We start from the raw sequence: 25643 nt of genomic DNA, 5'->3' as shown, positions 1-25643 counted from the left end.
TTAAATTTATGGTAAGCCAATCTGTCTTTCAGCCATTCAACAAATGCTCATTGAACACCAACTAGGACACTCCTGCTCAAGATTAAGGAGAAGGCAGGCTTGTGAACAGACAATTACAGCTTCATGTGCAAGTGTTGAGGCAGAGGTGAACACATCAGGCGGTGGAGACCATGAGGATCTTACTTGGAGAGAAGAGTTCGTTTCACATGATGTCCATGCAGAGGAGGACCCTGGGTAGGGTGGACATTGGAATCTGATACAGGACAGACAGAATGGTACAGCTCCTATCGCCACTCTCCTCCTACACGGAACTTTCAGATGCTGGATGCCAGGTGGCTCAGAAGCCTCTTTGTAAACCAAATCTAGGTATGTTACTCACAGATGGGAGAGAAGGAGATGAGTTAAGGATTGTGGAAACGGTGTGATGGCAGGACCGTCTAAACTTGAGAGCAAATAGACTACTTTGCACACGTGCAAGGTTGGAATGCAAAGGTGCGTATGAGTAGCCAAGATGGGAGTGGCTGAGTGGCAAGTTCACCAGCTCAGGACACCCCAAGCTTGAATGTGTCCACACTACTGCTACCTCAAGCCTGGAAGGTACATTATCCACCTTGAGATGGAAGAAGGACTTGGTGCTTACATGTAAAGAAAAGGATTGCAAGGGACAAGCACGGAGAAGCTCTCTATGGGAACACGAATGGGGGTGGGAGAGATTGCCAGAAGTGCCTTTGTCTCCTGGTTCCCCAAGAAGACGTGGGGTTGGGGGTGGGGAGTCAATGTGGCTCAGTGCTCTCTGCATGGGCTGATCCAAGGGCAGGGAAGCACCAAGGTGGGCCAGCGAGGACACTTTCCTAGCAATGAACACCCAGAGGCAGAAAATGACTACCAGTGGCAGAGTGGATAATACACATCAGCCCAATACATTGAGGGGCTGGTCTTAAGTTCACCTTCAAGAGGCAGATCAGTCCAGGCAGCCAGGCAGCAGATCCATTGCAACCAAGGCCAGCTGACAAGAGACCCAGGGGACAGCAGGGGTGTAGGCTGCATGGGAGTACTGTGGGACTTCTTTAGGGACTCCAAAATGACATAAAAAAATCAAAGGGTAAGAGGCTTATTGTGTGTGGTGAATTGAGGGGTAAGGAGTGTAATCTACAGTCAAGTGGGCTTAGGGGAACAGGTTTGGCATGTTCCAAATGTATTTTTGTCCTTTCTTCCTTGTTGCATTGATACCATCCATGGGCAGGGTGAAACCCTGCCACTCCAGCATCCATCTTGCCACTTAAAAAAGGCAGAAGATTGTGTTTTGATGAAGTTCGTGGCCACCTAAGCCAAGCATTGCCAAGGATGTTGTTTACCATGGCACTCTGTGGGAACTTGGATAAATAATAATAACTTTTAAAGTTTGTAGATCATATTGAACTTGGCTTAATAGGCCCTCTCTTCAAAACTCTAAAAAGGATGGCTCATAAAAAAGTAATTAGTTTATATAGACTGTCAAGGTTCATGGGGGACAGCTGGCCTTTGATGCCTCATCTGTGATTACAGGCAGCTACAAGATAATAAAATTGAGCCCTGAACTCACGCCAAAGTATTCAGTGATCTCACCCTCAGTTCTCTGCCAGGCAGAATGAACTATAAATGCCTGCTTGTACTCCTGTCCTTTGATGTGGATCTCAAACAAGTCTAAGATATTTGGAACTTGTGTTCACAGGCCCCAAATTCCTATTAAAGTAGAACCATTGACCTTCCAAAAGCCTATTCATAATTAATAACTGCGGTGAGCTCCATTGCCAGGCCTATGCAATATGGCCACTGCAGTAGGCTGCAGAATGGATTCTATAGCAGAGATCTGAATTGGCATTAACTTTGTAAACAGGGCTATTAAGTGGTCCAATTATTGACAGTCAGAACTGATTTTCAGTCATTGTTTTGTTGTGATGATCACCCACTACAGCTTTTAAAGAGGCTTTCCTTCATGCTTTTAAATTCTCTGCTTCATGCTCCTCTGTTGTCCACTTAGCTGAGCTTCCATAGTCCCTGCAATGAGAAGGTCACCAGGGCACAAGAGCCACTTGAGAACTGATGCCCGCCAGGGTTACTTCAACATTCTGACCTCTTACTCTAGAATCCTCATCAGCCAACTGCACTACAGATGCCCCTATGACCAAACAAGAAGCCACTTAGCCTCTTTTGTCTTTTCAATCCAGGTAGCAAATCCAAGGTTGTTACAGTATATTCACCAAGAAGAATCGGGTACCCACCACCCCAGATCCAGTAACTGGCAGGTGGTAGGCAAGGTCAAGTGGCTTACCATTTGGACACCAGAATGAGAAAGCCCCATCGATGTGGGAACTGCCAATAAGGTATGCCATGGATTTGAAATCCTTGGTGATCCAGGATATTGTTGAGCTTGGAGCATCATAGATTCCCTGAATTTCTTTTCCAAAAGTGAAACAAAACCGTATTTTCCTGATTCGCTATGTAAAGCCCCCTGATGTTGGTATTCTAAGCTGGGTTCATATTTTTCCAGTGAGATGAGACACACTGAGTCTCAGATACTGACATGAAGACAAAACTAGCCATTTACCCAGTGCTCAGGGTCCTGGTCTCCTGAGCACTGTGTTGACTTGTGTTGAGTCCATCAGTTTGGGCTAGAACACAGACAAACAATGGTGAAAAGGGATGACTGAATGACAAATAAATGGACCAGAGAGGAAGACAGGTAGAGGAACTTCGAAATGAGGGGAACTTTCAACATTTTTCTAGCAATATATCAGAATTGCTAATGGTCACTGTATGTTTCTCTTTTAATTCAACCCTGAATGGGAGTGTTGGCTGAGGATTTCTGTCTTATAAAGGGTGGAAAAATAACTTATCTTCGTTTTAGTTCACAGGCCTGTGGATTAAGATAGGCTATATCAAATCATGAGGATCTCAAAATCTTGGGCTCCAGTCATAATCTATACTGGTTAAGACTTCTAGGATTCTAGAACAGGGGACAGTGTATTTCACATGCAGAAAGGTTATGAATACTTGTGTCCTGGTGGTGGGTTGTGGTCGAATGACATTGATGGCTCCAAAGTCATCCATTTCCATGCAGTCCAATCAGACACTGACTCTAGCACTGAGACTTTTGTTAGCTAATGAGACAGGAACTACCTGTCTGAGGCAGTTGTTGAGATCTGTTTGTACATGTGTGTACCTGTACTAGCTGGTTTTGTGTGTCAACTCGACACGACTTAGTCATCAGAGAGGAAGGCCAGGAAGCAAGGAAGGCCAGGAAGCAAGCCAGTAAGCAGCACCACTCCATGGCCTCTACATCAGCTCCTGCCTCCAGGTTCCGGCCCTGCTTGATTTCCTGTCCTTACTTCCTTTGGTGATGAACAGCAATATGGAGGTGTAAGCCAAATAAACCTTTTCCTTCCCGGTTTGCTGTTTGGTCATGGTCTATTGTTCTACAGCAATAGAAATCCTAACTAAGATAGTACTTTTGCTTCTTAGGCAGCCTACTGAAAGAATACATAGAGACCTGTGTCGTCCTAGCTACCTAAATTAGCCTCTCAGAGTCACTGGCTTCTTACGGACACTTAAAAACCCCTAACAAGGATCAGTTGCACCTGGCTCCGATTGGCAGAGCTGCCCAGCTAACAGGCAGAGTAATGAGCAAGGATGAATGGATGCTGTCCTGTGGATACTAGGTTTTGGTGTGGCTGCTATATAGCAGTACTTAACTGAGACATCTGGGCTAGAATTACAACTTCATTACCACTGTGTCCTGGGCAAACTGTATAATCCGGTTTAACCTTAGTCTCTCCTATAAAATAGAGATAATAATGATGCCTATTTTAGAGGATCGTTATAAAACTTAAATGACGCAGTGTTTGTAATACAGTGTATAGAATAGAATAACAATAAACCTTGGCCAATTTTCAGTGCTGCTGTGTGAGAGTTGTTTTCTATATGAGGATAGAGGACCAAGGGGATGTAATTGAGGCAGAAAAGTTCCTCTCTCTCTTCAGTTGCTAAGCTGTGTGCTGTGAAGTGGGGCAGTGTCCATCTGTAAAAAGGAACACCTGTCTCCAATTTGCATGGTCACCATGTGAGCTGGCGGCACTCCTGTCATTACTTTTTTATTTTTTGTTTTTGTATAGCACTGTCATTAATGCAGGACCTCAGAAAACATGAAACTTCTATATTTGAAGGCTTCTCCTCATAAGATGTTCAAGCAGCCTATTCTGAAATACTGTATCACTCCTCCCAGGGTTTCCAACTCTGGCTTACCTATATCTTTCCAGTTTTAGCTGATCACCCCACATCCTCAGATACTCTTCAGCTCTAGGCAAACTAGGGTAGCTTGTCTTCCTGAATGCCTCTTAAACAGACTGATGAAGAATGGGTATTAGCACCCACTGGTTGGTCCTTAAACATGAATCTGACCTAAGTAGGATTTACCTAGAGTCTTATCTTTAAGAAGGCCCTGGGTAAGGTAGTGCATGAATATTATATAAATAGAACTCAAGAAGCTGAGGCAGGAAGACTTTCCAATGCAAAGAAAGCCTGGGCTACATAGCGAGATCCAGTTTCAAAAAGCCAAGAGTGCCTGGGAGGCCTGGGCAAGTGTCTTTGCGAATTCTGTTCCAGCTACTCAATCTCTTCTCCTGCTTTCTCCTCAGGCCAGACACAGATCTCTCTGGATGCATTTGATTTGTTTGAAACTTATACCCTCTTTCTTCCACTGCATCCCAGCTCTGAATTTCCCACAGTCCCTGAGGGAAACTCCTTTAGTATACCCTATTCCCTTCTTACTCTGGAGCTCACCTTTACACACTGGACACAGAATGGTTTTGAAGCTAACGTCAGCAAACTGTCTTGAGCCAAAGCCCCATTGAGGTGACTTGGTCCCAGGGTTTGGCATAGAACATGAGTGGAAGATAAGAATAAGCCATCCTAATAAAGTTTAAGGAGGCTGAGCTGCCACACAGAAAATTTACAAGTGGCCTTCACATGAGAAATGAAAAGCAAAACAAAACACAAAAGCACCTAGTGATAGGGGCTACACAGACAGGAAGCATCAGAGACCCTGGGATAAACTGTGGGGAAGGAAACAGAAAAAATCATGAGAAAAGGCTTGGAAGGATTTATTCCAGAAACAGTCAGGGCAAAGACCTCAAGCAGCAGCACTACAGAAGGTCTGAAAGGCTTCTCCTCTCTCCTGCTAGCATCTCCACCATAGAGAGCATCATCCACAACCCTCTTAGAAGGATAAGTCATTTCCCCCTCACTCAAGCAAAAGCTTCATCTTCCAGGATTTGTGAATGGGCCTCCCACTGGGCCAGAAACCTGCCTCCTACATTGATAGTCATCATCAGGTAAGAGAGAGAAATTACAATTGTAGAAATGAATGGCTGGAGAGAGTTCAGTGTGTTTTGTGGAGATGGCCAGGAAAAGTCCCCAGACATGCCCCCACTCTCTTACCAAGCCCTGTCAAGGCTGGAAGCTGCCAAGCCAGAAGTTGAACGCAAATAAAAGAGCAAGGCCAAATCGGTGCTTTATCCCACACTGATGACACATGGGGGCTTGTCCTCCCAGCCTGACTGGTAGGACCCCCCAAGCTCCCACACATCCAGACCCATGGGTATGGCCGCTGTAAGGGCTTTGCTTGTCCTGGAGGACCACAGATGGATTTTTCCATTGCCATCTTCTTCAGAGATCGCAAGTGTCACCTTGGCCGGGACTTCCTTCTTATTCACAGTCTGTTGTTCCCATTACCCCTCACTTGTTTCAATTTTAAAGAAACTTGTATATTACTCCTGTACAAATCTGAGAGTCTTTAGATCAGAGTTATTGCAGTGTGGATGGAAACATGGCTACCTTAAGGAGGCCTGTGGGATCTGAGGGCTTGGGGGTAGTGCTCCCCTACAGGTGATGACAACGGGGACAAGGTGAGCACCCCTCCCATCTTCTTGTCTAATCCGAACCCACCGGGGACTGCTGTGAAATTGGCAATCCCAGATTATCTCAGCAAAACATTTGAGGACACAACCTCAAAACATCACTGAAAGAACACATCTGTTCTCGCTTACTCTCTATGAATTAAAACCCCAGAATGAAACTCGTTAGGTTTATTTTAAAATGTCATTTCACATAGTTGACCATGGAAGGATTTTCTTCTTAAAGAAAAAGAAAAAGAAAATTGTTGAAAACAACCTACACAGTCCCAAGTAGGGGAATGATTAAATAAATGTTTGTGTGACACACAGTTAGGCTGGTAGACAAGTCTGCATAACTTAATCAGCTTAGGCTGTAGCTGGGATCAGTGAAAATACAAAGGCTCAGAACCTTACAAGCTATGACCCCGATTCACTTTAACAATGTAAACCCATATAAGAATAGAATATTTTTTCTGGAAAATGAGTGAATTTTACTTTCTCCTTTTTCACATACACTTGGACAAACAGACATTTAGTTTACGTTTTCCTGCCTTATTCTCGATTTCATCTCTGTGATGTCTAGGAAGTAGCCCAGACTGTGGACTCCAAATGGAACCCAGTTCTTGGCAGGGAAGGGTAAGGTATATAACCCAGGCTAAAGCCAGTTACTACTTAAAGAGGCTCCTTTTCCCTAAATTGTTGATGCATACATACCATTTCAGGACTGGAGGTTAGAAAGCCACAGGACAACATAGATGGAAGATGGCTCGGGCCCTGCAGCCATTCCTGAGGACATCAGAGGAGAGCACCCCTCTAGATGACTTTTATCCACCGGGTCTCTGTGTCCCCCACAGACCACTTGAATGACATGTGATACTTCTGTAAGCCACTGAAACATATTTGCTAGTATTTTTCTTTAAGTAGGATTAAAAAATAAATCACAAAAAACCCCTCAGTGATTGTTTAAAACAAAGATTCCAGGGATGAAGCGGTAATAATAACCTCAGTAGACACTGGCCCAACTGAAAGACAACAGAACACGATTAAACTTTACGTAGATGCTGTGGTCTATAGAAGGCTCTGTGTGTTTGTGCGTGTGTGTTTGTGAATGCACGCGAGAGCACACATTTATAATAAAAAGGTAGATGGTCTGAAATTCTCTAAAAATGTAGTTTGCAATAGATTATTCTGCAGGGATAAATTATGGGTAGGATGTAAGAACAATTATTCTCAGCTAGCTGATATTTATTTATGGAGTTATACATAATCCTCACACTATATAATTTAGCTGGTCATTCCCACACCACCACGCCACTGAGGAATCAAAACAACAATCTGATTGGGTGACTGTCAAGCCTTAGAACAGACTCATGTTTTTCCTTTCTTTTATCATCAACATCACAGATTGTAATTGCACCATTGTAATCAACCAAAAAGGAAGCAAACACTTGTGGCTTATTGATGATAACAAGAATCACAATTACTCTGATGACTCTCATTATTACCACTGCTATGACTAACCCAACTATGATTTATTGGGCACTTTCTGGCTACCAGACAGGGTTCTAGGCACTTTTCATTAATATCTAATTATATCCACATATTAATCCCAGGAGTAGGTGCTATGAATGCTTCCACTATAAATGCTCCATTGGAAGAGTTTAGTGACAACCCTGAGATTATAAAGTCAGCAAGTGAAGAGCCTAAATGTAAAGACACATGTGTCTTTACATGCCAGCAAATATAGACAAATACAGCTGATTTCCCTCTTTGGTGGAATTTAAAGAATGCTGATATCAGATGTAGAGAATCTAATGGTCATCACCAGAGGCTGGAGCCACAGAGGGGATGTTGGCGAAAGGATATACAATTGCGGTGTAGTTGAAATAATACATTGAAGACCTCTACTGTCAAGCAAGGTGGCTATAGTTTGGGATAATGTATTACACTCATGGAAAAAGCAGGCTGGATGTGATGCCCAAAGATGACAGCTGTGTGTCTCCGTTTCTTTTCTGTTCCCGTAATGAAATACTTCTTTGGCAAAAGCGATTTAAAGGAGAGTTTATTTTGGCCCACAGTCCCAGGTTGACAGTCCATCTTGCAGTGAACTCACAGTGGCAGGAGCTTGAAACGGCTGTGCACATAGCAGATGTGTGCTGTTCAGCTCCCTCTCTCCTTTTTATTCAGTCCAGGGTTTTGCCCATGAAATGGTGCCATCCTCGCTGACCTTCTTACCTCAATTAACTCAGTTAGGAAGATCCCTTACAGGCAGCTGGGTGTGGTGGTGCATGCTTTTAATTCCAGCACTCAAGGAGGCAGAGGCAGGTGGAATCACTGTGAGGTCAAGGGCCAGCCTGGTCTACAAAGTGAGTTGAGGAGAGCCAAAGCTATACCGAGAAACCCTGTCTCAAAACAAACAAACAAATCACACATAGGTATGTTCAGAGGCCCGTCTCCCAGGAGATTTTAGTTTTTGCCAGTTTGATAATACTAATCATCACATTATATAAGATATATATTTGCCACTTAGCCAGATTTAAATCTTCTATAATATATTGGTAATTTTAAAGATAGTATTTTATATATTACAAAGCATATAACGATGTCTACCAACCTAAAAATAATAGAAATAAATGAATGCTTTTGACCTCTGCCTTCCTTGCTTACTATAAGGTATCATGGCTGACTGAACCCTAGGAGGTCTCTGCCATTACGCTCTTACCGAGCCGTAGGTGGGAGCGAGGTCTCTGGACAGACCCCATATAAGGAGGAAGGTGACAGGCATACATTGAACTGAATAGGAAGAGGAATGGAGCGAACCATGAAAGAAAGAGCAGCCCTTGTCTCAGCCAGCACTGTAACCAGCTAATCAACCCAGGTCAAATCATATCCTAGACAATTTTCTGGGCAGCCTTCAGAGACTCACCCAGGCTGAGAAGCCAGGCAATTATGCCTGATCATCTTCTGCAGCCCTATCCTTACAAAAGACAAGTCCAAGCTGGCCTGATGCAGACAAATGAGTAGTAGTTTTATTATCTCTGAAACGCAATCTAATTCCCTTCAAATTTAAAAGTGGCCACAGTTTCCTAACAGGCCTCAGTGGGGCACATGTAGAAATTAAAAAGTTCACGGTGTGTCCAGCTTCCTTTCATTATCATTTTTTTTGTCATGTAACAGATGGGATTTCCATTATTACTTGAAGATTTTTTCTGTGTCTGATTCTTTAAGAAGGTCAAGTCTACGGAGCTCAGACTCTGAGTTGAGAAATAAGTCAAGCAAGTCTAATGGAACTGGCTGAACTCTCGTGGAGGTTGTTCTGGTCGAACAGGACAAGGATTCAAAGCAAGATCACAGGGACAGGGAATTCAGAGTGTCCTACAGAGCCCCTATCCTGCCACAGGCTCACCTATCCTAGAATGTTGGGCAAGTTGCTTGGCCTCCATGCCAGTCAGGTATTTCCTCTATGAAATGAGCATGGAGAAAAGGCTGGAGAAGGAAATGCCAACTTATTAAACACCCACCACCTTTGGAACATGTGGTACAGACGTTTTTTAACTTTCATCCAACCAACAACACTGGAAAGCCTACATCATTCACAGACAGTGTTATTAAAGCTAATACAATCAGCCACTCTGCCACACTGTCACCAAGTCATCATTAGAGTGAGCATGATGGGAGGCAGGGAAGGAGGACTCAGATGGTGGGAACAGGATTACAATCTAATGTGTTTCAGAAGCTTGGCAATGTTTGGCCAATTATTCGTACTCCTGAAAAATACATCTGCCAGTAGATTCAGAAAGGCAAATGTGTGGTAACAAAATGGAAACAGATGCATTGTCAGTAGGGAAAAAGTAAACTCTAGAACATTCATTAGGGTACTTACAGTGTTAATGCTTTTTAAATAAATAACAGTAACATTCAATTCTAATATTAAATGCAAGATGTGATGATAATTTTTGAGAAGGATTGGAAACATGACTTAAAAGGATACTGAAGTGCTAAGAGTCTCCAGTGATGTGAAAGTGTAGGATCTAGGTGTGCACTTTACAGTGCTTGGCATGTTTTCCCCAATTGATTCATTTAAATGAACATTGCTTATAATACCATATAGTTCTAAATTATTTTTAAACAGAATTTTTGTGGAAGAGTTTTTTATTTTTTTCCCTAACAATCCTAAAAGATAGAAGATAAGAGAAATAAAGTTGAACAACAACAACAAAAAAATGATTTAAAGGGAATGGTCTTTCACAGAGCATAGCTCAGTTTACCCGCTCAACAGGAAGTAAAGATGCAGGGAGAAGGCTGGGGAAAGTGACCTCCAATGCAGGAGGGGTTGACAGGGGGAACCAAATGCTCCAGTTGACGTGAAGGGTGATGAAGAAGGCAGATATAAATTTTTCAATTTTATGAGAATGATAGGGATCTGAAATAAATCTTCAGTATTTTCTTTTTAAGATAAATGTTTTAAAATAAATGCCCGTAGCATGGATGGATGGCCAGTGTCTGTGTCCTGTCTTACAGCTGGCCGTAAATAATTCTGAGAAAAATAGCTTTGACCACAGTAAAAAGCACCTTTATTTTTTACTCTTAAGAGCTTGGCAGATTATATTTTGATGCATTAAGCCAGATTTTTTTTAAAGGCAGCTGCAAAAGTAACAGGTGGAGTATAGAAATTGTCTCTGGTTGGAAATAGCTGCTCAGGGCTTGGCTGAGAGCTAAATCTTTGTTTCAAAACACGCCTGAACAACTGTGAGCACATCGGATAAAACTGAATTCAAGTTTAAGGCACTTGATGGGGCTTCAACTTAAGAAATGCTTTGATGAGTCTCCAGATGATTTGTTTGAATCGTCCGTAAGCCCTAATAAATGAGAAATCTAAGTAATCTGCTGTGAGTATAAATTCTCAAATATCAGATTTGCCTGAATTTAAATTTTCTTTTTATTGTGGTCTCTCTGTTTAAAAGTGGGTCACTTTGCTATAGACTTCAGTTCTTTGCTCACAAAGGGACACAAAGGGGGTTCCATTAGGGGTAAGCATAATGACTAGTCAGACACATTGCTCATCTTTGAGTTCCTTAGCCTCCCAGCACTGGAATAACTGATGGGCACCCTGGTACTTCCTGAGAGTTTGCCAGCAGTTTACTCTGTTATGCTTGAAAGAGAGGTCAACCACCAGACAGGAAGGGGAAAGACTAATCTCTTCTCACTGGGAAGGCCTCTGCGCATATACTGTGAGAGAAAGGGTTGGAGCTGGGGTTCACACATGGATGAAAGAGAAAGCCAATTGGGTGTTATGATATAGATCTGTGATTCCAGCACTCAGATGTCTATGGCCAGGGATCACAGGTTTGAGGGCAACCCAGATAAATGTTGCTTCCTAAGAAGAAAGGAAGGAGGACAGAGAGGATGGAAGGGAGGGAGAAAGGAAGGAAGGACTGAAAGAACTGGAAGAAACTGTGACTCAACTCAGCACTTGAGACCTGATTCACAGAGATTAACCAGAATCCTGCGTTTTTAAATCTGCGTGTTTCTCAATGTCATATCTATCTTTAAAGCAAATGTTGAATGCCAAACCAAACATTTCCATGACCCAGACATTTTTTTTGTTGATATTTGCTTAGAAAATCTTATTTGCAGAGATGGTTAAAGGCATTGATTAAGCCCACTACAGTATTAGTTATACCCAGAAGAATACGAGATGGGTTGTTTTTAGGCTGCCAAAGAAGGGGAGGGGCAGGACACTGTCCTTTGTAGAAAGAGGTGGCATGAGAATTATACTTCAAAGTGTCATTTGGTCAGAGGACATTTGGAAGATGTTTGAGGACTACCCAACCTTAAGCATCATGGAGGTCACAGGTACCCTTGGTAGTTATCATTCTATATTAAACTAAAGATAAAGCCTTCCAAGGAAGCTTTCCTTCCCCATCTCTGTAAGAATGCTATGGGCTTATCTTCACATAACACTGAGTTTAACCCAGCCCATCACTTCTGACTTTATAATGTTCTGTAATGAATAAAAGGCCTTCACAAAGCATCTCTCTTAAAAGTGCAAAAGAGTCATTTTTTTTCTGCCCAAGTAGCTCATAATGTAGCAGACAAACTGTCAGAAAAAATAGACTTTATCATGGTGAAAACCCCTGCCTGGCACCCATCGATCATAAAGCAATCTTCTAGAGGTCTTGAAAACCTTCATTAAATTTCCTGTCTTTCTCTTGACAGTTATAAAATGTTAACAATATTCCTCGTGATTCAGGGCATCTTCAGACATTCTTTGTCTAAGGCGTTCCTACCCAAGGCTTTGCCCATTCCTTTTTCTTTACCCAAATCCATGGGCATAGTTGATAGTATAGTATCCTAACACACATGCTTTCTGGGGTCTGACCTTCGCAGGAGCTCAGGGTGAGAGCGGTAATAGCCTTGAAGACAGGGAGAAAGCTCTCTAGTCAAAAGACACAAAGGGCAAAGGCACTCTGACTTTAGATTTCTCCTCTAAAAGCCTCACACATGGTGAGAGTCAAGGACACAGTCCCTTCCTACCTCTAGCAGGTGTTTTATTGATATGTTTTTATTTACCTTTTGCTTGCCAATATACCATGATATAAGATTCCACGTGGGATATAAGTGGGGCCAGGGGTTGCCACATTTTATCATATCTATGGGCCATTTTTCTGAGAGCAAAATTCCCCAAGGAGTTTCACCAGTCCAACCTCCTCCAACTCCACCAACTCCAAGTCCTCCAACTTCAGCAATTTATCACCTCTTAGAAGAAGAAAAATGGACATGCGTCACACAGCTTTTATCTTAGCACTTGGGAAGCAGAGACAGGCTGATCTCTATGAGTTTGGGGGGACAGTCTGGTCTACATAGAGATTTCCAGCATAATCAGAGATACACAGAGAGACTCTGTCTTAAAGAAAACCAAAATACCACAAGCAAACACCAAAAGAAGGAACATGGATCTTCCATGGGAAGCCAGGTGAAGGAGAATAACCATAAGAGATAAAGAGTCCACGCTGGCAACAAGATGAGACACACAGCATGAGAAGTAAGGGCTGTCTACACACACGCTGGCAACAACTGCTTTTAGGTCCTAGTTGGGCTTTGCAGAGGTTTCACGTCAGGCCTTCAGAGTGAGGCCAGCCTAAAACGCATTCTAAGATACTGGTCATCTTACCTGCAAAAGGCACTGGGGCGTCCTTATCCAGGGCTACCAGTGGAGGGTCCAAAATGACTGTGTCATTGTTCTCAGTTATGACTCCATGATATGATGTCTCGATCCATGGCTTGTGTTTATTTACTAGAAAATAACACAAAACAAAAAGATCGTCATGACAATAATTAATACATAATAAACTACCAATGTCTCATATTTGCCTCATCATAGATGCTTATCCAATAGCCTACATCATAAACAACATTAGCCCACTTGACATGTAGAAAAGCTACAGAGATGTGCATTGACAGTTTAATGACACATCCCAGGCCCACATAAGGCAAGGGGAAACATCAGTATAAACAAACAGATATTATTAAGAGCTAAAATTTTTAATGTTATCTATTAATAGATGTTTCAGAGTTAAAATTCATTATCGGTCAACAAACCAGCATATTATCTGTGTGCTGGGAATTTTGACCTCAATTTAACTGGATTCATGTGTAGATGCCATTAGTAGATTAACTCACATGCATATATAAAACACATATGCAGAAGTCCATACACACACACACACACACACACACATATATCCCTATCTATGTCAATATTCAACACTGAGTATTTTTTGATGATTTAAAGACTAATAAATGGTCTAAGTTATATATCAATTAAAATTTCTCATCAGTAAATTGACCTGTTCAAATCATGTATCATCTAATAAACAGCTGATATACTTAAATATATATCAAATATGCTACAGGTTTAATGTGAGTCCATCTAAAAATTATGTTGATGTACTGACCTCCAGTACTTCAAAACTTGTCTTTATTTAGAAAGAAAATCTTTACAGTGTTAACCTATTTAAAATAGGGCTACTAAGGTAGATCCTCAATTGATCATGACCATTGTCCCTATTAAAAGGGGAAATTTTCAGGCAGAGAGAGCCAAGCATGCGAGAAACACACTATGAAAGACTGGAGCTGGCCTGGGAAAATAACTCATTTGGTGCTTGCTGTCTAAGCATTAAGACCTGTTTAATCCCCAGATCTTAGGCAAAATGCTAGGCATAGAGGCCATGCTTATCATCTCAGAACTAGGGAGACAGAAACAGGTTAATTCTTGGGACTTGATGGATACCCAGTCTATAAGTGAATACCACATTCCAATAAAGGACCCTGTGCAATAATAAAATAATAATAAATATGGGTAGTACCATAAGGAATGGAATGATATTCCTCATAAATAAGGAATGATATTCAAGCTTGACCTCTGGTCTTCTCTTACAGGAGACATGTTCATGAAAACACACACACACACACACACAAGTTGTGTTTCTACTGTCCACTGGGTACTATCTAGGATGAGAGCTTCAACTTGATCGTTCCCCGAGTACAGATGAAGCACAGTCTTGCAACACCTTCATTGTAGATGTCAGACATCCAAAAGTGTGACACAGCACATTTCCATTTTTCTGAAGCTACTCAATTTATGGCACTATGTAGGAACCCTCCCAAACAGCTGTAATAGACTAACAAAGACTAATAATGGCTAGATCTTGAGACAAAATGTGACAAGATTTTCACATATGGACATCTCTGGTGTATTATATCCAATGCCATATAATATAGAGCCATTCATCTCCTTGGAGAGTGTTTGATTTTTGTTCTGGTCCCTATGATGCTATTTGTGTATCTATAAGGGCATTTGAACTCATCTCCCAAGAAAGTAACCCACCCTTTCCAGTCAGCACTCCACATCAGCATCAAGAATGGTCTTGATGCTGTGAACTTCTTGGTCTCTCTCTTTCCTCCACATCTAGCCACAGAAGCAAGGCAAAGCTGCTTTAAGAAGATACTTTAAGATACTTTAAGAAGCAAAATAGCATGCCTACATAAGTTGTGGTCCTATATGTTTCCCACAGCAACCTATGAAATAGGTGTGACCATTGTAAAAATGGTAAAGAAAAGGCCTCCACAAAGAGTGACTTTCTTAAGAGGACAGCATTTTTCATAATGGGCAAGAAAAACAAAACTTTTAGCACCTCACCATTTACCAAAGACATTCACAAACACAAACATTTATTATTTCACGTATGTAACACACACATTGCAGCTACTGTTCTCATAAGCACGACACCCATAAACATCAAAATGGAAGCAGCTGTGCCTACCCAAAAAAGTCCCTCACGTTGGGCCTATTGCTGGGCCCTCATAGGAGCCATGTCAGTAGACCCTCACCAAAGATTTCCATTCCCTCATAGAACCCCTCCCAGTGGCATGTAATTCTGCCCTAAGTGCGTGTGGTCTCCAAAGGTCCTGGAGTGGAAAGTGGAAAGGGAAACGACGGGGACATTTCACCCGGGCAGCCACAGGGCAGTCTTTATCTGTGATGAGATGAGGCTTTCGGGTAACATGACTGTTTAGGGGTCACACATTACCGTAAGTACCCCCTCACTCAAGCTGCGGCAAGCAAGCTCAATGAAGTCATTAGCTTACCAGGCTAGATTTGATTGGAATAGTTTCTTTGATGCCCCCTCTTGGGGGGAAGGGTGTAGATGTTTGCTCACAGTTCCCCAGGAAAAGTTCATGGAATACCATATTACTGTAATGGAGCATACAAAGTTTCAGTAGCCATGGAAAATCGAGGCCTTAGAGAATTGAGATTAACTTTGTTGCCCCCTTCCCTTTCCCAATCCATCATTCCTGAAAAGTTCATTTAAGAGCTGTCGCAGGATTGGTGGGAAAAACCACTCACTAAATCACCATCTTTCTATTTCTCACCCATTCCCTGGCAGTCACAAACTAAGTGAGTGGCTGGCAGTCTGCTGGGGGAAGGGCTATGTGCCCAGCTAGTCTCAAGTCTGAGCCCCTGAGATCCATTTCTGCTGATTGAATCCTGCTCAGAGCAAAGCACAACTCTGTCCATTTCAGGTATGCATGGGGCAGCAGGCTCATCCATTCTTACATTTTGTCGTTCAGACCTGCACTTCATTATGGAGTCTGTAAGAATTACAGCCATCCGGGGCTGTGCCTCTACTCCTTTTCTCTTTTATTAGCCATCAACACAAACGCAATGTAAATAATTTGCAGCTGTTGGGAGAAACAATTAATCTCTTTTCTCCTTAATTAAACCTAGGGGCCTATTCATTAAAAATGTGTATCAAGCAGACACCGGGAACTCGCCTAGAGTTTCGGATCCACTGAGCCACCTGGCTCAGTGCAGGCAATGTTCCTGCTTTGAACTCTGGCTTAGTCACTTAGCGGTATTAGGTGAGTCAGTAGCCTCTCAGAGTTTCAATGCCTTCAGCTACAAAGATGCAGGTGATGATGTCACGCACTGGACATCCTGTCACTCAAAGACCCTGTGCTGGATTCACAACCTCTGTCTTTGCATGATTCATACTCACTCTGTGCTCTGGGCAGTGATAGCTTCTACACGAAAGGGGGTTTTAGAGACTAACTTTAAGGCCGAGGCTGCTCCCTCATCAGTGGAGGTTGACTCTCTTCTACCTACAGGCTTGCCTCCCTTTATTCCTGTCACCACTGCAGTTAGTCAGGCAGCCACGTCACTTTAGGCATTTCATGCATATGGGTTTATTCATCCCCTTTTACATGTATGTTTGCCTGTCTCTCTGGTGTACATGTGTGGGCATGAATGTGTCATAGGGCATGTGTGTAGGTCAGAGCACAATGCAGAGAGAATCCGCTCTCTCCTTCCACTGCCTGAGTTCAAACCCAGTCTCTCATGCTTGGCAGGAAGCACCTTTTCCCACAGAGCTATCTCTCTCGCCAAGGCTCATTAATTCTCACAACAATTACAGTGGTAAGAACCTGTATATCGTTTCACAGGAGAGGAACTGAGACTCAAAAGGCTTTAACTACTGTCCCATTTGGAAAATAAAAATGTGAACATACCCAGAGTTGTCTTACTTCTCTCCCATATTCTAATTTCCTCAAACCTTTTTTTTTTTTTTTTTTTTTTTTGTATTTTCAAGGTTGGTGAATGTTTTCATCTTGACACATACACAAAATAATGTCTATGCTTTATCTATGGATCATTTTTTTAGGGTTGCAAACCAATAACTTAAATGTGCTTTTTAATTTATTTTTATTTTTTTTTAATTAACCATAGTGTGAGGTTTGAATGAGAGTGCTCCCAGTAGGCTCATATGTTTGAATAATTGATCCCTGGTTGGTAGAACTAATTGGGAAGGATTAGAGGTGTGGCCTTGGAGGAGGTGTCTTCCTGGGGGCAGGCTTTGAGATTTCAAAAGACTCTTTCTCTTCCTCTTCCTCTCTTCCCTCCCAACCCCATCTCTTACTTGCTGATCAAGATGTATGCCTTTACTATTAAGCATGAAGTTAGCTTTCAGATTTTGTAAATGCTTTTAATATCTTGAGGAACCTACTTAATTGTTCTTTGTTTTTAAGATATATCTGTGCATAAATGTTGAATTTTTCCAATTTTAAAAAAATTCCCCATTTTATCCCATAGCTCAGAATGCTTTCTGTGTATTTTATGCACAGTGTATGCATGTGGTGTGTTTGTGTGTGTGTGTGTGTGTGTGTGTGTGTGTGTGTGTGTCCAGGCTAATTTTCTTAAGACCAATCCTTAAGACTGTGGAAGCATGAAATGGACTAGGGAGCTTTAATGTTTGGATGATAATTTTATTACATTTACCTAAACTCTTGAAATTTTCTTCAAATTTTCATAATAGACTTGAGAAACAAGCATATAAACAATTCTCAGAATTCTCTAAGAAGAAGATAAGCAGTCTAATAAAAATGACCAACAACTAAACAGAGCTGTCATCAAATAAATATATAAAGAGAAAATATGAACACAGAGAGATACCCAGGCTCCATGGATAACAGACATTTACATTAAAGGTACAGTGTACTCTCATTTACATTGCTACTCCAGTAACTACAGTGAATTAGGTAATATCACATTCCAATGGAGCAACTGGAATTATAAAAAAGTTATAAAAAAATAATACAAAGTGATATAAAGAGTTTAGTCAGGATTTTGTTTATTTTTATAAAATGACTCGGCAATTCTAACCCTATATGACTTACTCCTGAGAAATTAAGACATAAACTACACAAAAGAATTCTAATTCTGTATGATCATAGAGCTTTTATTCAGAATACCATCAAACTGAAAACCAATACAGCCATCAACTCATGGGTGTGTCCAGATAATGGACACTCACACAACAATGAAAATAGATCAGGTGTTGATACCTAGGGAAAAATGGGTCAACTTCCAACTTACTTGTGAAAGAAGTCAAACAAGAAGACTGCGTGCTATTTGATGTCATTCTATGAATTTTTAGAAATGCAAAAGTGTAAGAACAAATGGCACACGAACCTTGCAAGGATGAAAAAGTTGTTTTCTATTTTGATTGTGGTGGTTACAATGTCCACATGATCGTTTTTCAAAATGTATCAAGCAACAGTTAAAGGGTGAATCTTCTTTTTTAAAATGTATTTATTTATTCACTTTACATCCCAATAATAGTCCCTTCCTTCTTCTCCTCTTATAAGCCTAGCCTCACTATGTGGAATAAGAATACAAATCTTATCCTCAAAGGACTGTCAGCCTAGGAAAAAAAAATCCATGATAATCAGGATGTAACAAAGGACAGGCAAGAAGAAATAGACTTGAGCTAAAGAAAAAGATCAGAGCATCAACCCAGCCACAGTAAAACAGCATTTATTCCAAGATGAGAACTTAGATGGAGAGTTACAAACCCATGGTCACATAGATGATCCTGGTTAAAGTCAGTGGGTGTCAAAAAACAAACACAAAATCAAAATAAAAGATAATAAAACAAATCAACAAAAGTAAGAGCAAAAATGTCATGTATTCATAAAATGGACTTGTAAGGAGGTTGATGGGACAGGAGGGAGATGGAAAGATTATAATAACCAGAATCCATATTATATGGGTATGAAAGTATCAGAGAGAGACAGAGACAAAGAGACAGATATGGGGGGGGGGGGACAGAGAGAGATGGGGAATGACAGAAAGAGACAGGACAGAAACCGAGAGAACAGACACAAAGCAGGAACAAATGAAAGAGTGAAGATCAGGCAAGGGACCATCTATGGGCAAAGCCCCAATGGTGGAAAGCAGCTAGGATGCTATGGAGAGATGTGAGTGGTTAACTTTGTGAAGAAGGAGCCAGGCCACCACTAGGCGGAACTTACAGGAAGCATGCACATGATATAGAGATGGTTCACACACAAAAACTATTCCTGAGCTACTTCCAAACTCTAGCTTCCTGGGAAACTGGAGAACTACCTCTTATCCAGGAAGAATTAGGTATTAATGTTCATAGCTTGGCTGTTATTTCTTATCCACTTTCCTTCTGAAATGTTTGAACCTTGAATAAAACGCTTCGCCTGCTTGTTTAACTATGCTGAGGCCAGTCACTTCATGCTTGGCTTGATTTAGATGTAACTTCTAAACTGACCTTGTATCACTTTCCCACAGGACAGTGTTCCTGTTTGCTGCACACACATTTTGGAGGCTGACCCATCACGCCGTATCCCTTTATGTCTGCTTCTTGCTTGCCCTGTCTCTTCTCCAGGTTTCAAAATCTGGAAAACGCCTGTGTCTTTGCACTTGGTGGGAGGCGGGTGCCAATGTGATGGTTGTGCTCCATTTACAGAGAAATTAGGTCTCACCACCCAATGCGTCTTTAACTAGAGCACGAAGCATTTCTCATGGGAGCAGGCTATGTGCTTCTCTTTGCTTCTATGTCTGAAAAAAATGTGTTAATGCTTCCACAAGCAACAGAGCCTTGTGGCTCAAGGTTTTTTGACTCTTTCTCCTTTTATCCCAAAGTTCACCTGCCTGGAAAGAGTTAGTTCTAAAATTCTCAGAACTCTGGTATGGTCCCCATGTAAAACTGAATAAAATGTATGGTTTGTTGGTGGCAATCACTTTGCAGAAAGTTAACTACACTCTGCCTAATATGATATTCTAGTAGCCAACCTGGTTTTCTGATGCCATAACCCGGTTCACTTTCTGGTCTGATCTCCCCATAGCTACTTAAGCCAGGGTGGCCATCACATCCATGAAAAAATGGTTAGATGACAAAGGCTGGGCTAATTGTAGCTTGAAATTTTTGCAGTCAAGAAACTACAATTTGTTTTGGAAGATGGGCACATGACATTGATGTTTCTGAAAAGCTGGAGCTGACAGTCATGAAAGGATTACTCAAACTTTAGGGGTAACAGAGGCCATTAAGACCAGATAAGCCAATCTTTCAGAAGACATAGGATCAGGGAGTGGTCCTGAAGAGGAAAGCTGCATCCTACCACAGCTATGGAGCTACAGAAACCAGTGTTCCACTCCTGCTTCCCAGCCCTGTCCCCCAGTTTCCTCTTTAAGGCACATCATACTGCTGTAGGTGAATGAAGTCTACCACATCTTGCCAAAAACACTATTTAAAAAAATGGTTTGGAATCTTATGAAAGAAGGGGGAGACAGAAAGACCTGGAGGAGACTGGAGCTCCACAAGGAGAGCAACAGAACCAAAAAGTCTGGGCACAGGGGTCTTTTCTGAGACTGATACTCCAACCAAGGACCATTCATGGAGATAACCTAGAACTCCTGCAGAGATGTAGCCCATGGCAGCTCAGTCTACAAGTGGGGTCCCTAGTAAGGGGAACAGGGGCTGTCTCTGACATGAACTCATTGGTTGGCTCTTTGATCATTTCCTTTCCAGGCCTTACCAGGCCACAGAGGAAGACAATGCAGACAGTCCTGATGAGACCTGATAGGCTAGGGTCAGATGGAAGGGAAGGACTGGGGACGGGGCATGGGAGGAGAAGAGGGAGGGAGGGTGGGATTGGGTGGGGATGAAGGGTGCTACAGTTGGGATACAAAGTGAATAAACTGTAATAAATTAAAAAAAAATTAAAAGATAAATTAAAAAATGGTTTGGGTGGGTGTCTATTCTTACAATGATTCCTAACTACTATAAATACTGTCACATTTTAAAAAGTATTTATTTTTCCTGCTTCTGAGTGCAGGTGGGGTTCCTGGCTAGACAAGACTTTCTACATTTTCATGCCTGGGCTCCTTCACCAGCTTCCCTGAGAACTCTGCTGTAGCCATCTCATGCTACTCATGTGCATTCATTTCTCCTTCTCCTTGCATCCCTGCCTCTCACTCTGCCTGTCAATCATCCCAGATTAAATCAAGCTCTAAATTCTAAATCCCCTGTTGCCCGCTGCACTTCCACATCATCCTATAAGCTACTCTTATGCCAAAAGCATATTCATTAGCCCCTTCCCTTTCATTCTTTTTCATTAACCATGATAACCCTTGAGGGTAAGCAGCATCTTGGACCTGAGGATGTCTGTAGTTCCTAAGAGTTGCCAGAATATTTTATGCCATTAATCAACAAAGCAGGCACACCTTTACCTTCTAGACACCTCCAAGATGGCACATTGGCAGTGTTTGCTTACAACAAGTAGGTGTATCACCCAGATGGGAAGAGGGCATGTGTTACAAGTCTTAAGGTAACCCTATCACTTAGTGAGAAGCAATGTGCTCTGCTGGATGTACCAATTAGACAGTTTTAAATACAAGCTCCATGTGGGAAGCTCACACGTGCAAAAATCTACAGGAAATGAGGCTTATTTATGTCGTTTTTAAATGTGCTGTAAGTATTGTGGAAGGAGGACTAAGTCATTAATCCTTAATTGCTCGATAGGTGGCTTTTCTGAAGGTAGAACTGTTCTTTCCCACCTTTTCTCTCTCCCCATCACCACCCTTCTCCTTTCTCTCTTTGCATCAGCTCATCTGCCACTCATATTTTCTTCTTGCCTTCCATCTTCTCATTTCTGTCCACAAATAGCGTACGAGTACTTTCAAATCTGTTAGCTGAATGTTAGTAATATCAGGATCAGTCGTGTACCACTATCCCATCTCAATAGTCGGTCAGAAGAAAAGTAAGAAGAATTATACATTGGAGTGTTATGTGTTGTTATAATAGTGAGTTTTGAGGTTGTCTGTATACAAGGCATTTGGACAACTGACCAAAGTTCACCCCAGACTGACCCCAAGGTCAATCTGGAAGGAGTGTTGCAATTTATATATTCAACAAAATCCCAATCAAAATCCCGATGGCATTTTTTTTTCTCAGAAATAGACAAAAATATCCTAAAGGTCATATGGAACCAGAAAAGACTCCAGATAGCCAAAGCGACCATAAGTAACAAGAACAAGACTAGAGAGTACCTTACCAGATTCCAATCTATAATACATAGCCATAGTTTAGAAACAAAGCACTCTGCTTGCGTCATGAAAGCAGACAAGTGAACTAATGGAACAAAATAGAAGACCCAAACGTGAGTGTGTGTAACTACAACCATCTGCTATTTGACAAAGATGCCAAAAATACACACTAGAGAAAAAACAACAAAAGCATCTAAAACAATTAGTGCTATGGAAGCTCGGTTTCCACATGCAGGAATGAAATTAGATCCATATCAACTACCCTGCACAAAACAAACAAACAAACAAACAAAAACCCAAAACCAAAAAAAAAACAAAAAAACAAAAAAACAAAAACTCCAAATGGATCAAAGACCTCAAAGTGAAACTTAAAATGCTGAAAGTGCTAAAAGAAATCAGACCTCTACTCTTGCCTGATGCGTCTAAAACAAAAAGGGGGAACTGTAGAGAGCTGCGGAATGCTATGCCTTAAAGATGGAGCTGGTTTCCGCCTTCCACCTTCCCGATGGTGAGTGCTCTCTGTCACGAACAATTCCACATTTGGCTAAGGCTGAGGATCTGGCTTGCTTCCATGTATGTGGACCTATCTGCAATGCCCACGTGGCACGCTGGGGTTGGCTACCCAGAGGCTATTTAAGCTGTGGGCTGGCTTTCCCCAGGGTCAGATGATTGTTCAAGGTTCCTGAATAAACTGCATTGAAAAAAAAAAAAAAGAAATCATAGGCAGTACCCTAGGATTTTTTTTACCTGTATGAAATAAGGGTAGGAAAGGGCTTTCTAAATAGGACTCTATTTGCTCCAAAATTAAGGCCAACAATTGAGAAAAAATGACCTCATGAACTTACAAAATCTCTGTACAGAAAACGAAACAGGCAACTGAGTCCCTCAGAGTGAGACAGAATCTTTGCTAGTTTCATATTTCTAGTGCTGCATACCAGCAGAATGTCTTTGCCAAACCGTTCAACCCTTCCAAAACCCCTACTCTTCTTTACACAGTGGGTAACCACAATCCCACAGGCCTGTTAGGAGAGTAACTGCCAAGGCTGGTTCACTGGCACATAACACCTCCCAGATCCCTAACAAGGATCAAATCCTAAGGACAAGATCAAGCACAGACAAGGCTCAGGGTGCCCCAAATTGGCACTCCGTAATTGATAAGTCTCGGTTTGAATAAAGAACCTCTTAACTCATTGGGCATGGGGAAATCAGAATCTCTGAAGAAGACCAGGAACTGTTCGGGAAAGGATGGTGCAGAACAGGAGTGGGGGAAGCCGCACTGTTTTATGTCCCTCTTCAGCTGCAGGAACCGGCTCATTTTTCCACACGAAACGTCTTACCTACTGAACAACATTATTGGACTAAAGTGTGCACTAAATTGTTATATCTGTAATTCCCCGAGATTGTTATTGCTTCAATATCTCATACTTGACTGCATTTTAAACATTTGAACTCCTAAAACCAGACAGCAACTTACTTTCAAATTTATGCTCCTGAACATAATTGTCTAAACCTCTTCGGTAATTGTCATAATCAGACGAGAACCATCATAGAATTAATCAGAAGCCGCTGTTCCTGGGGACCTACTGTGTGCCAGGCTTCACAGTCACCACCTTGCTAAATACCAACCTTCTCATGTGAGAACAGGGTACTTCATGGACAAGGGTATAGAGATTCTGAGAGCTTAAGGAATGCAGACAAGTTCATGATCCCTTGATGGAAGAGATCAGATTTCCATCCTAGTTGGTCATTCTTCTAGCTATAGGTGAGTGGACCAACAGGTATTTGTTTCTGTTGTCTGTGGGCAAGCTTGGGATCAAGTGCTTAGTCAGGCACAAAGAGATGATATAACCAAGACCAAAGATGACTGGAGAGAAGTTAGGAGCATCCAGAGAAGCAGAAAATGAGTTATGCCCAAATCTACATATATACATATACACATACACACGCATATACTAGAATTGTAAAATCTATATAATATATGTAGAGAGGAGGGAGGAAGGGGAGGATATGTGTCTACATATTGTCTCATGCATCATGCAGTTTCAGGGTTTAGCAAATCTAAAATCTGTAGGCAGACCAGTAAGCTGGCAACTCAAGCAGGAAAAAAAAATGCAGCAGTCCTAAGACAGACTTTCCTCTTTTCCAGGAAAGGCCAGATGATGCTATTAAAATGCCTGTAACTGAAGGTAATCTTCATTAAAATTAACTAAGTGTAGGTGTTAACCAGATCTAAACAACTGCATGTGGCACTCTATATCAGTGCTAAAATAAGTAACTAGCCACTATAGCTTAGCAAAGATGATTTTGTGCCATGATAGCTTTCAAGTGAGGCAAAGAATTGGGTGGCAATATGGATTCTTCTTAACCTTAGGTAAAGACGGTGTATTTTTGCCTCTCTACTGGCAAACTAATAAATAAAACCATTGTGGCTTATGCTATCAACTTTGTTGTAGAAAATAGCAAATGTGCATGATACATTTTTTACTGTGAATGCTATCCCACGCCTTAGATCCTGAGCTGTTCACAAAGATGGATGGCAATTATCTGGTTTACAGTACGTTCACTGCAAAGCGCTCCCCTGCTTCTCAGCGCATCGGGAGGAAACACTGGCAGGCAAATTTCGCTTCTTATTGATGGGAGCCGTTATCTGCATTTTTTCAGCTCTAGCTTCTCCCCAAGAATGGAAGGAATGTCAGAGAGCTAGAGAGAATGGTTAAAGGAAAAAAAACCCTCCCCCCTCGCCATATATCATGATAGTAAAGCTGAAAGCCAAATACGCTAGGTCATCCTCCTGTTTAGTTCTGAGTATAGCACAGATGATAAGAAGGTTCCAGTTTTCATGAGAATATACTTGTGCTCTTGCCTTCTCTGTTTAGCTGTGCTCAGGCAGCAAGTGAGCCAAGGACTCTGATGCCCCTGCCTTGGATGACCCTCCCTGAGTTAGATTTCCCCTCCATGTCCTCTGCTTATCTCCAGCATAGCATGGATCGCCCTGCATGTAAATATCCCTGTGTGTCTTTCTTCTATCAGATGGTAAGGAAGAAGTTGGGACATTTATGTCTCAAACCTAAAACAAGAGTTCTGAAAAAATGGTCATGCATGTTTGGGAGGGGTCCCTGACACTCCTTCTGGAGGTCACAAGATCAAAATAATTTTCACAAAAGCGCTGTGGCGCTATCTGCTTCCTTTGCTTTAATTCTGAGAGACTTTTCCCAAGGAGTGTGATATTGTCACAGACTTACTGCAGACACAGACATGAAAAGCCAGCCACCTTCTATTAAGCCAGACAATAATGACAT

The 25643-nt window shown here is 41.8% G+C and overlaps 1 protein-coding gene across 2 annotated transcripts in view; it reads right to left on the bottom strand.

Moving 5' to 3' along the window:
• Clstn2 (calsyntenin 2) overlaps positions 1–25643 on the bottom strand; it is a 583465-nt gene that overhangs the window by 340824 nt on the left and 216998 nt on the right. For both annotated transcript variants that reach the window (XM_060385459.1, XM_060385458.1), the window contains exon 2: positions 13105–13227. In XM_060385459.1, coding sequence (XP_060241442.1) covers positions 13105–13227 — 123 coding nt within the window. The remainder of the gene's footprint in view (positions 1–13104; positions 13228–25643) is intronic.

This window comes from Meriones unguiculatus, chromosome 6 (assembly GCF_030254825.1).
Source record: "Meriones unguiculatus strain TT.TT164.6M chromosome 6, Bangor_MerUng_6.1, whole genome shotgun sequence".
Taxonomy (NCBI): Eukaryota; Metazoa; Chordata; class Mammalia; order Rodentia; family Muridae; genus Meriones; species Meriones unguiculatus.
Note: the sequence above shows the minus strand (reverse complement) of the source record. Positions and strands in the feature narration are given on the sequence as shown.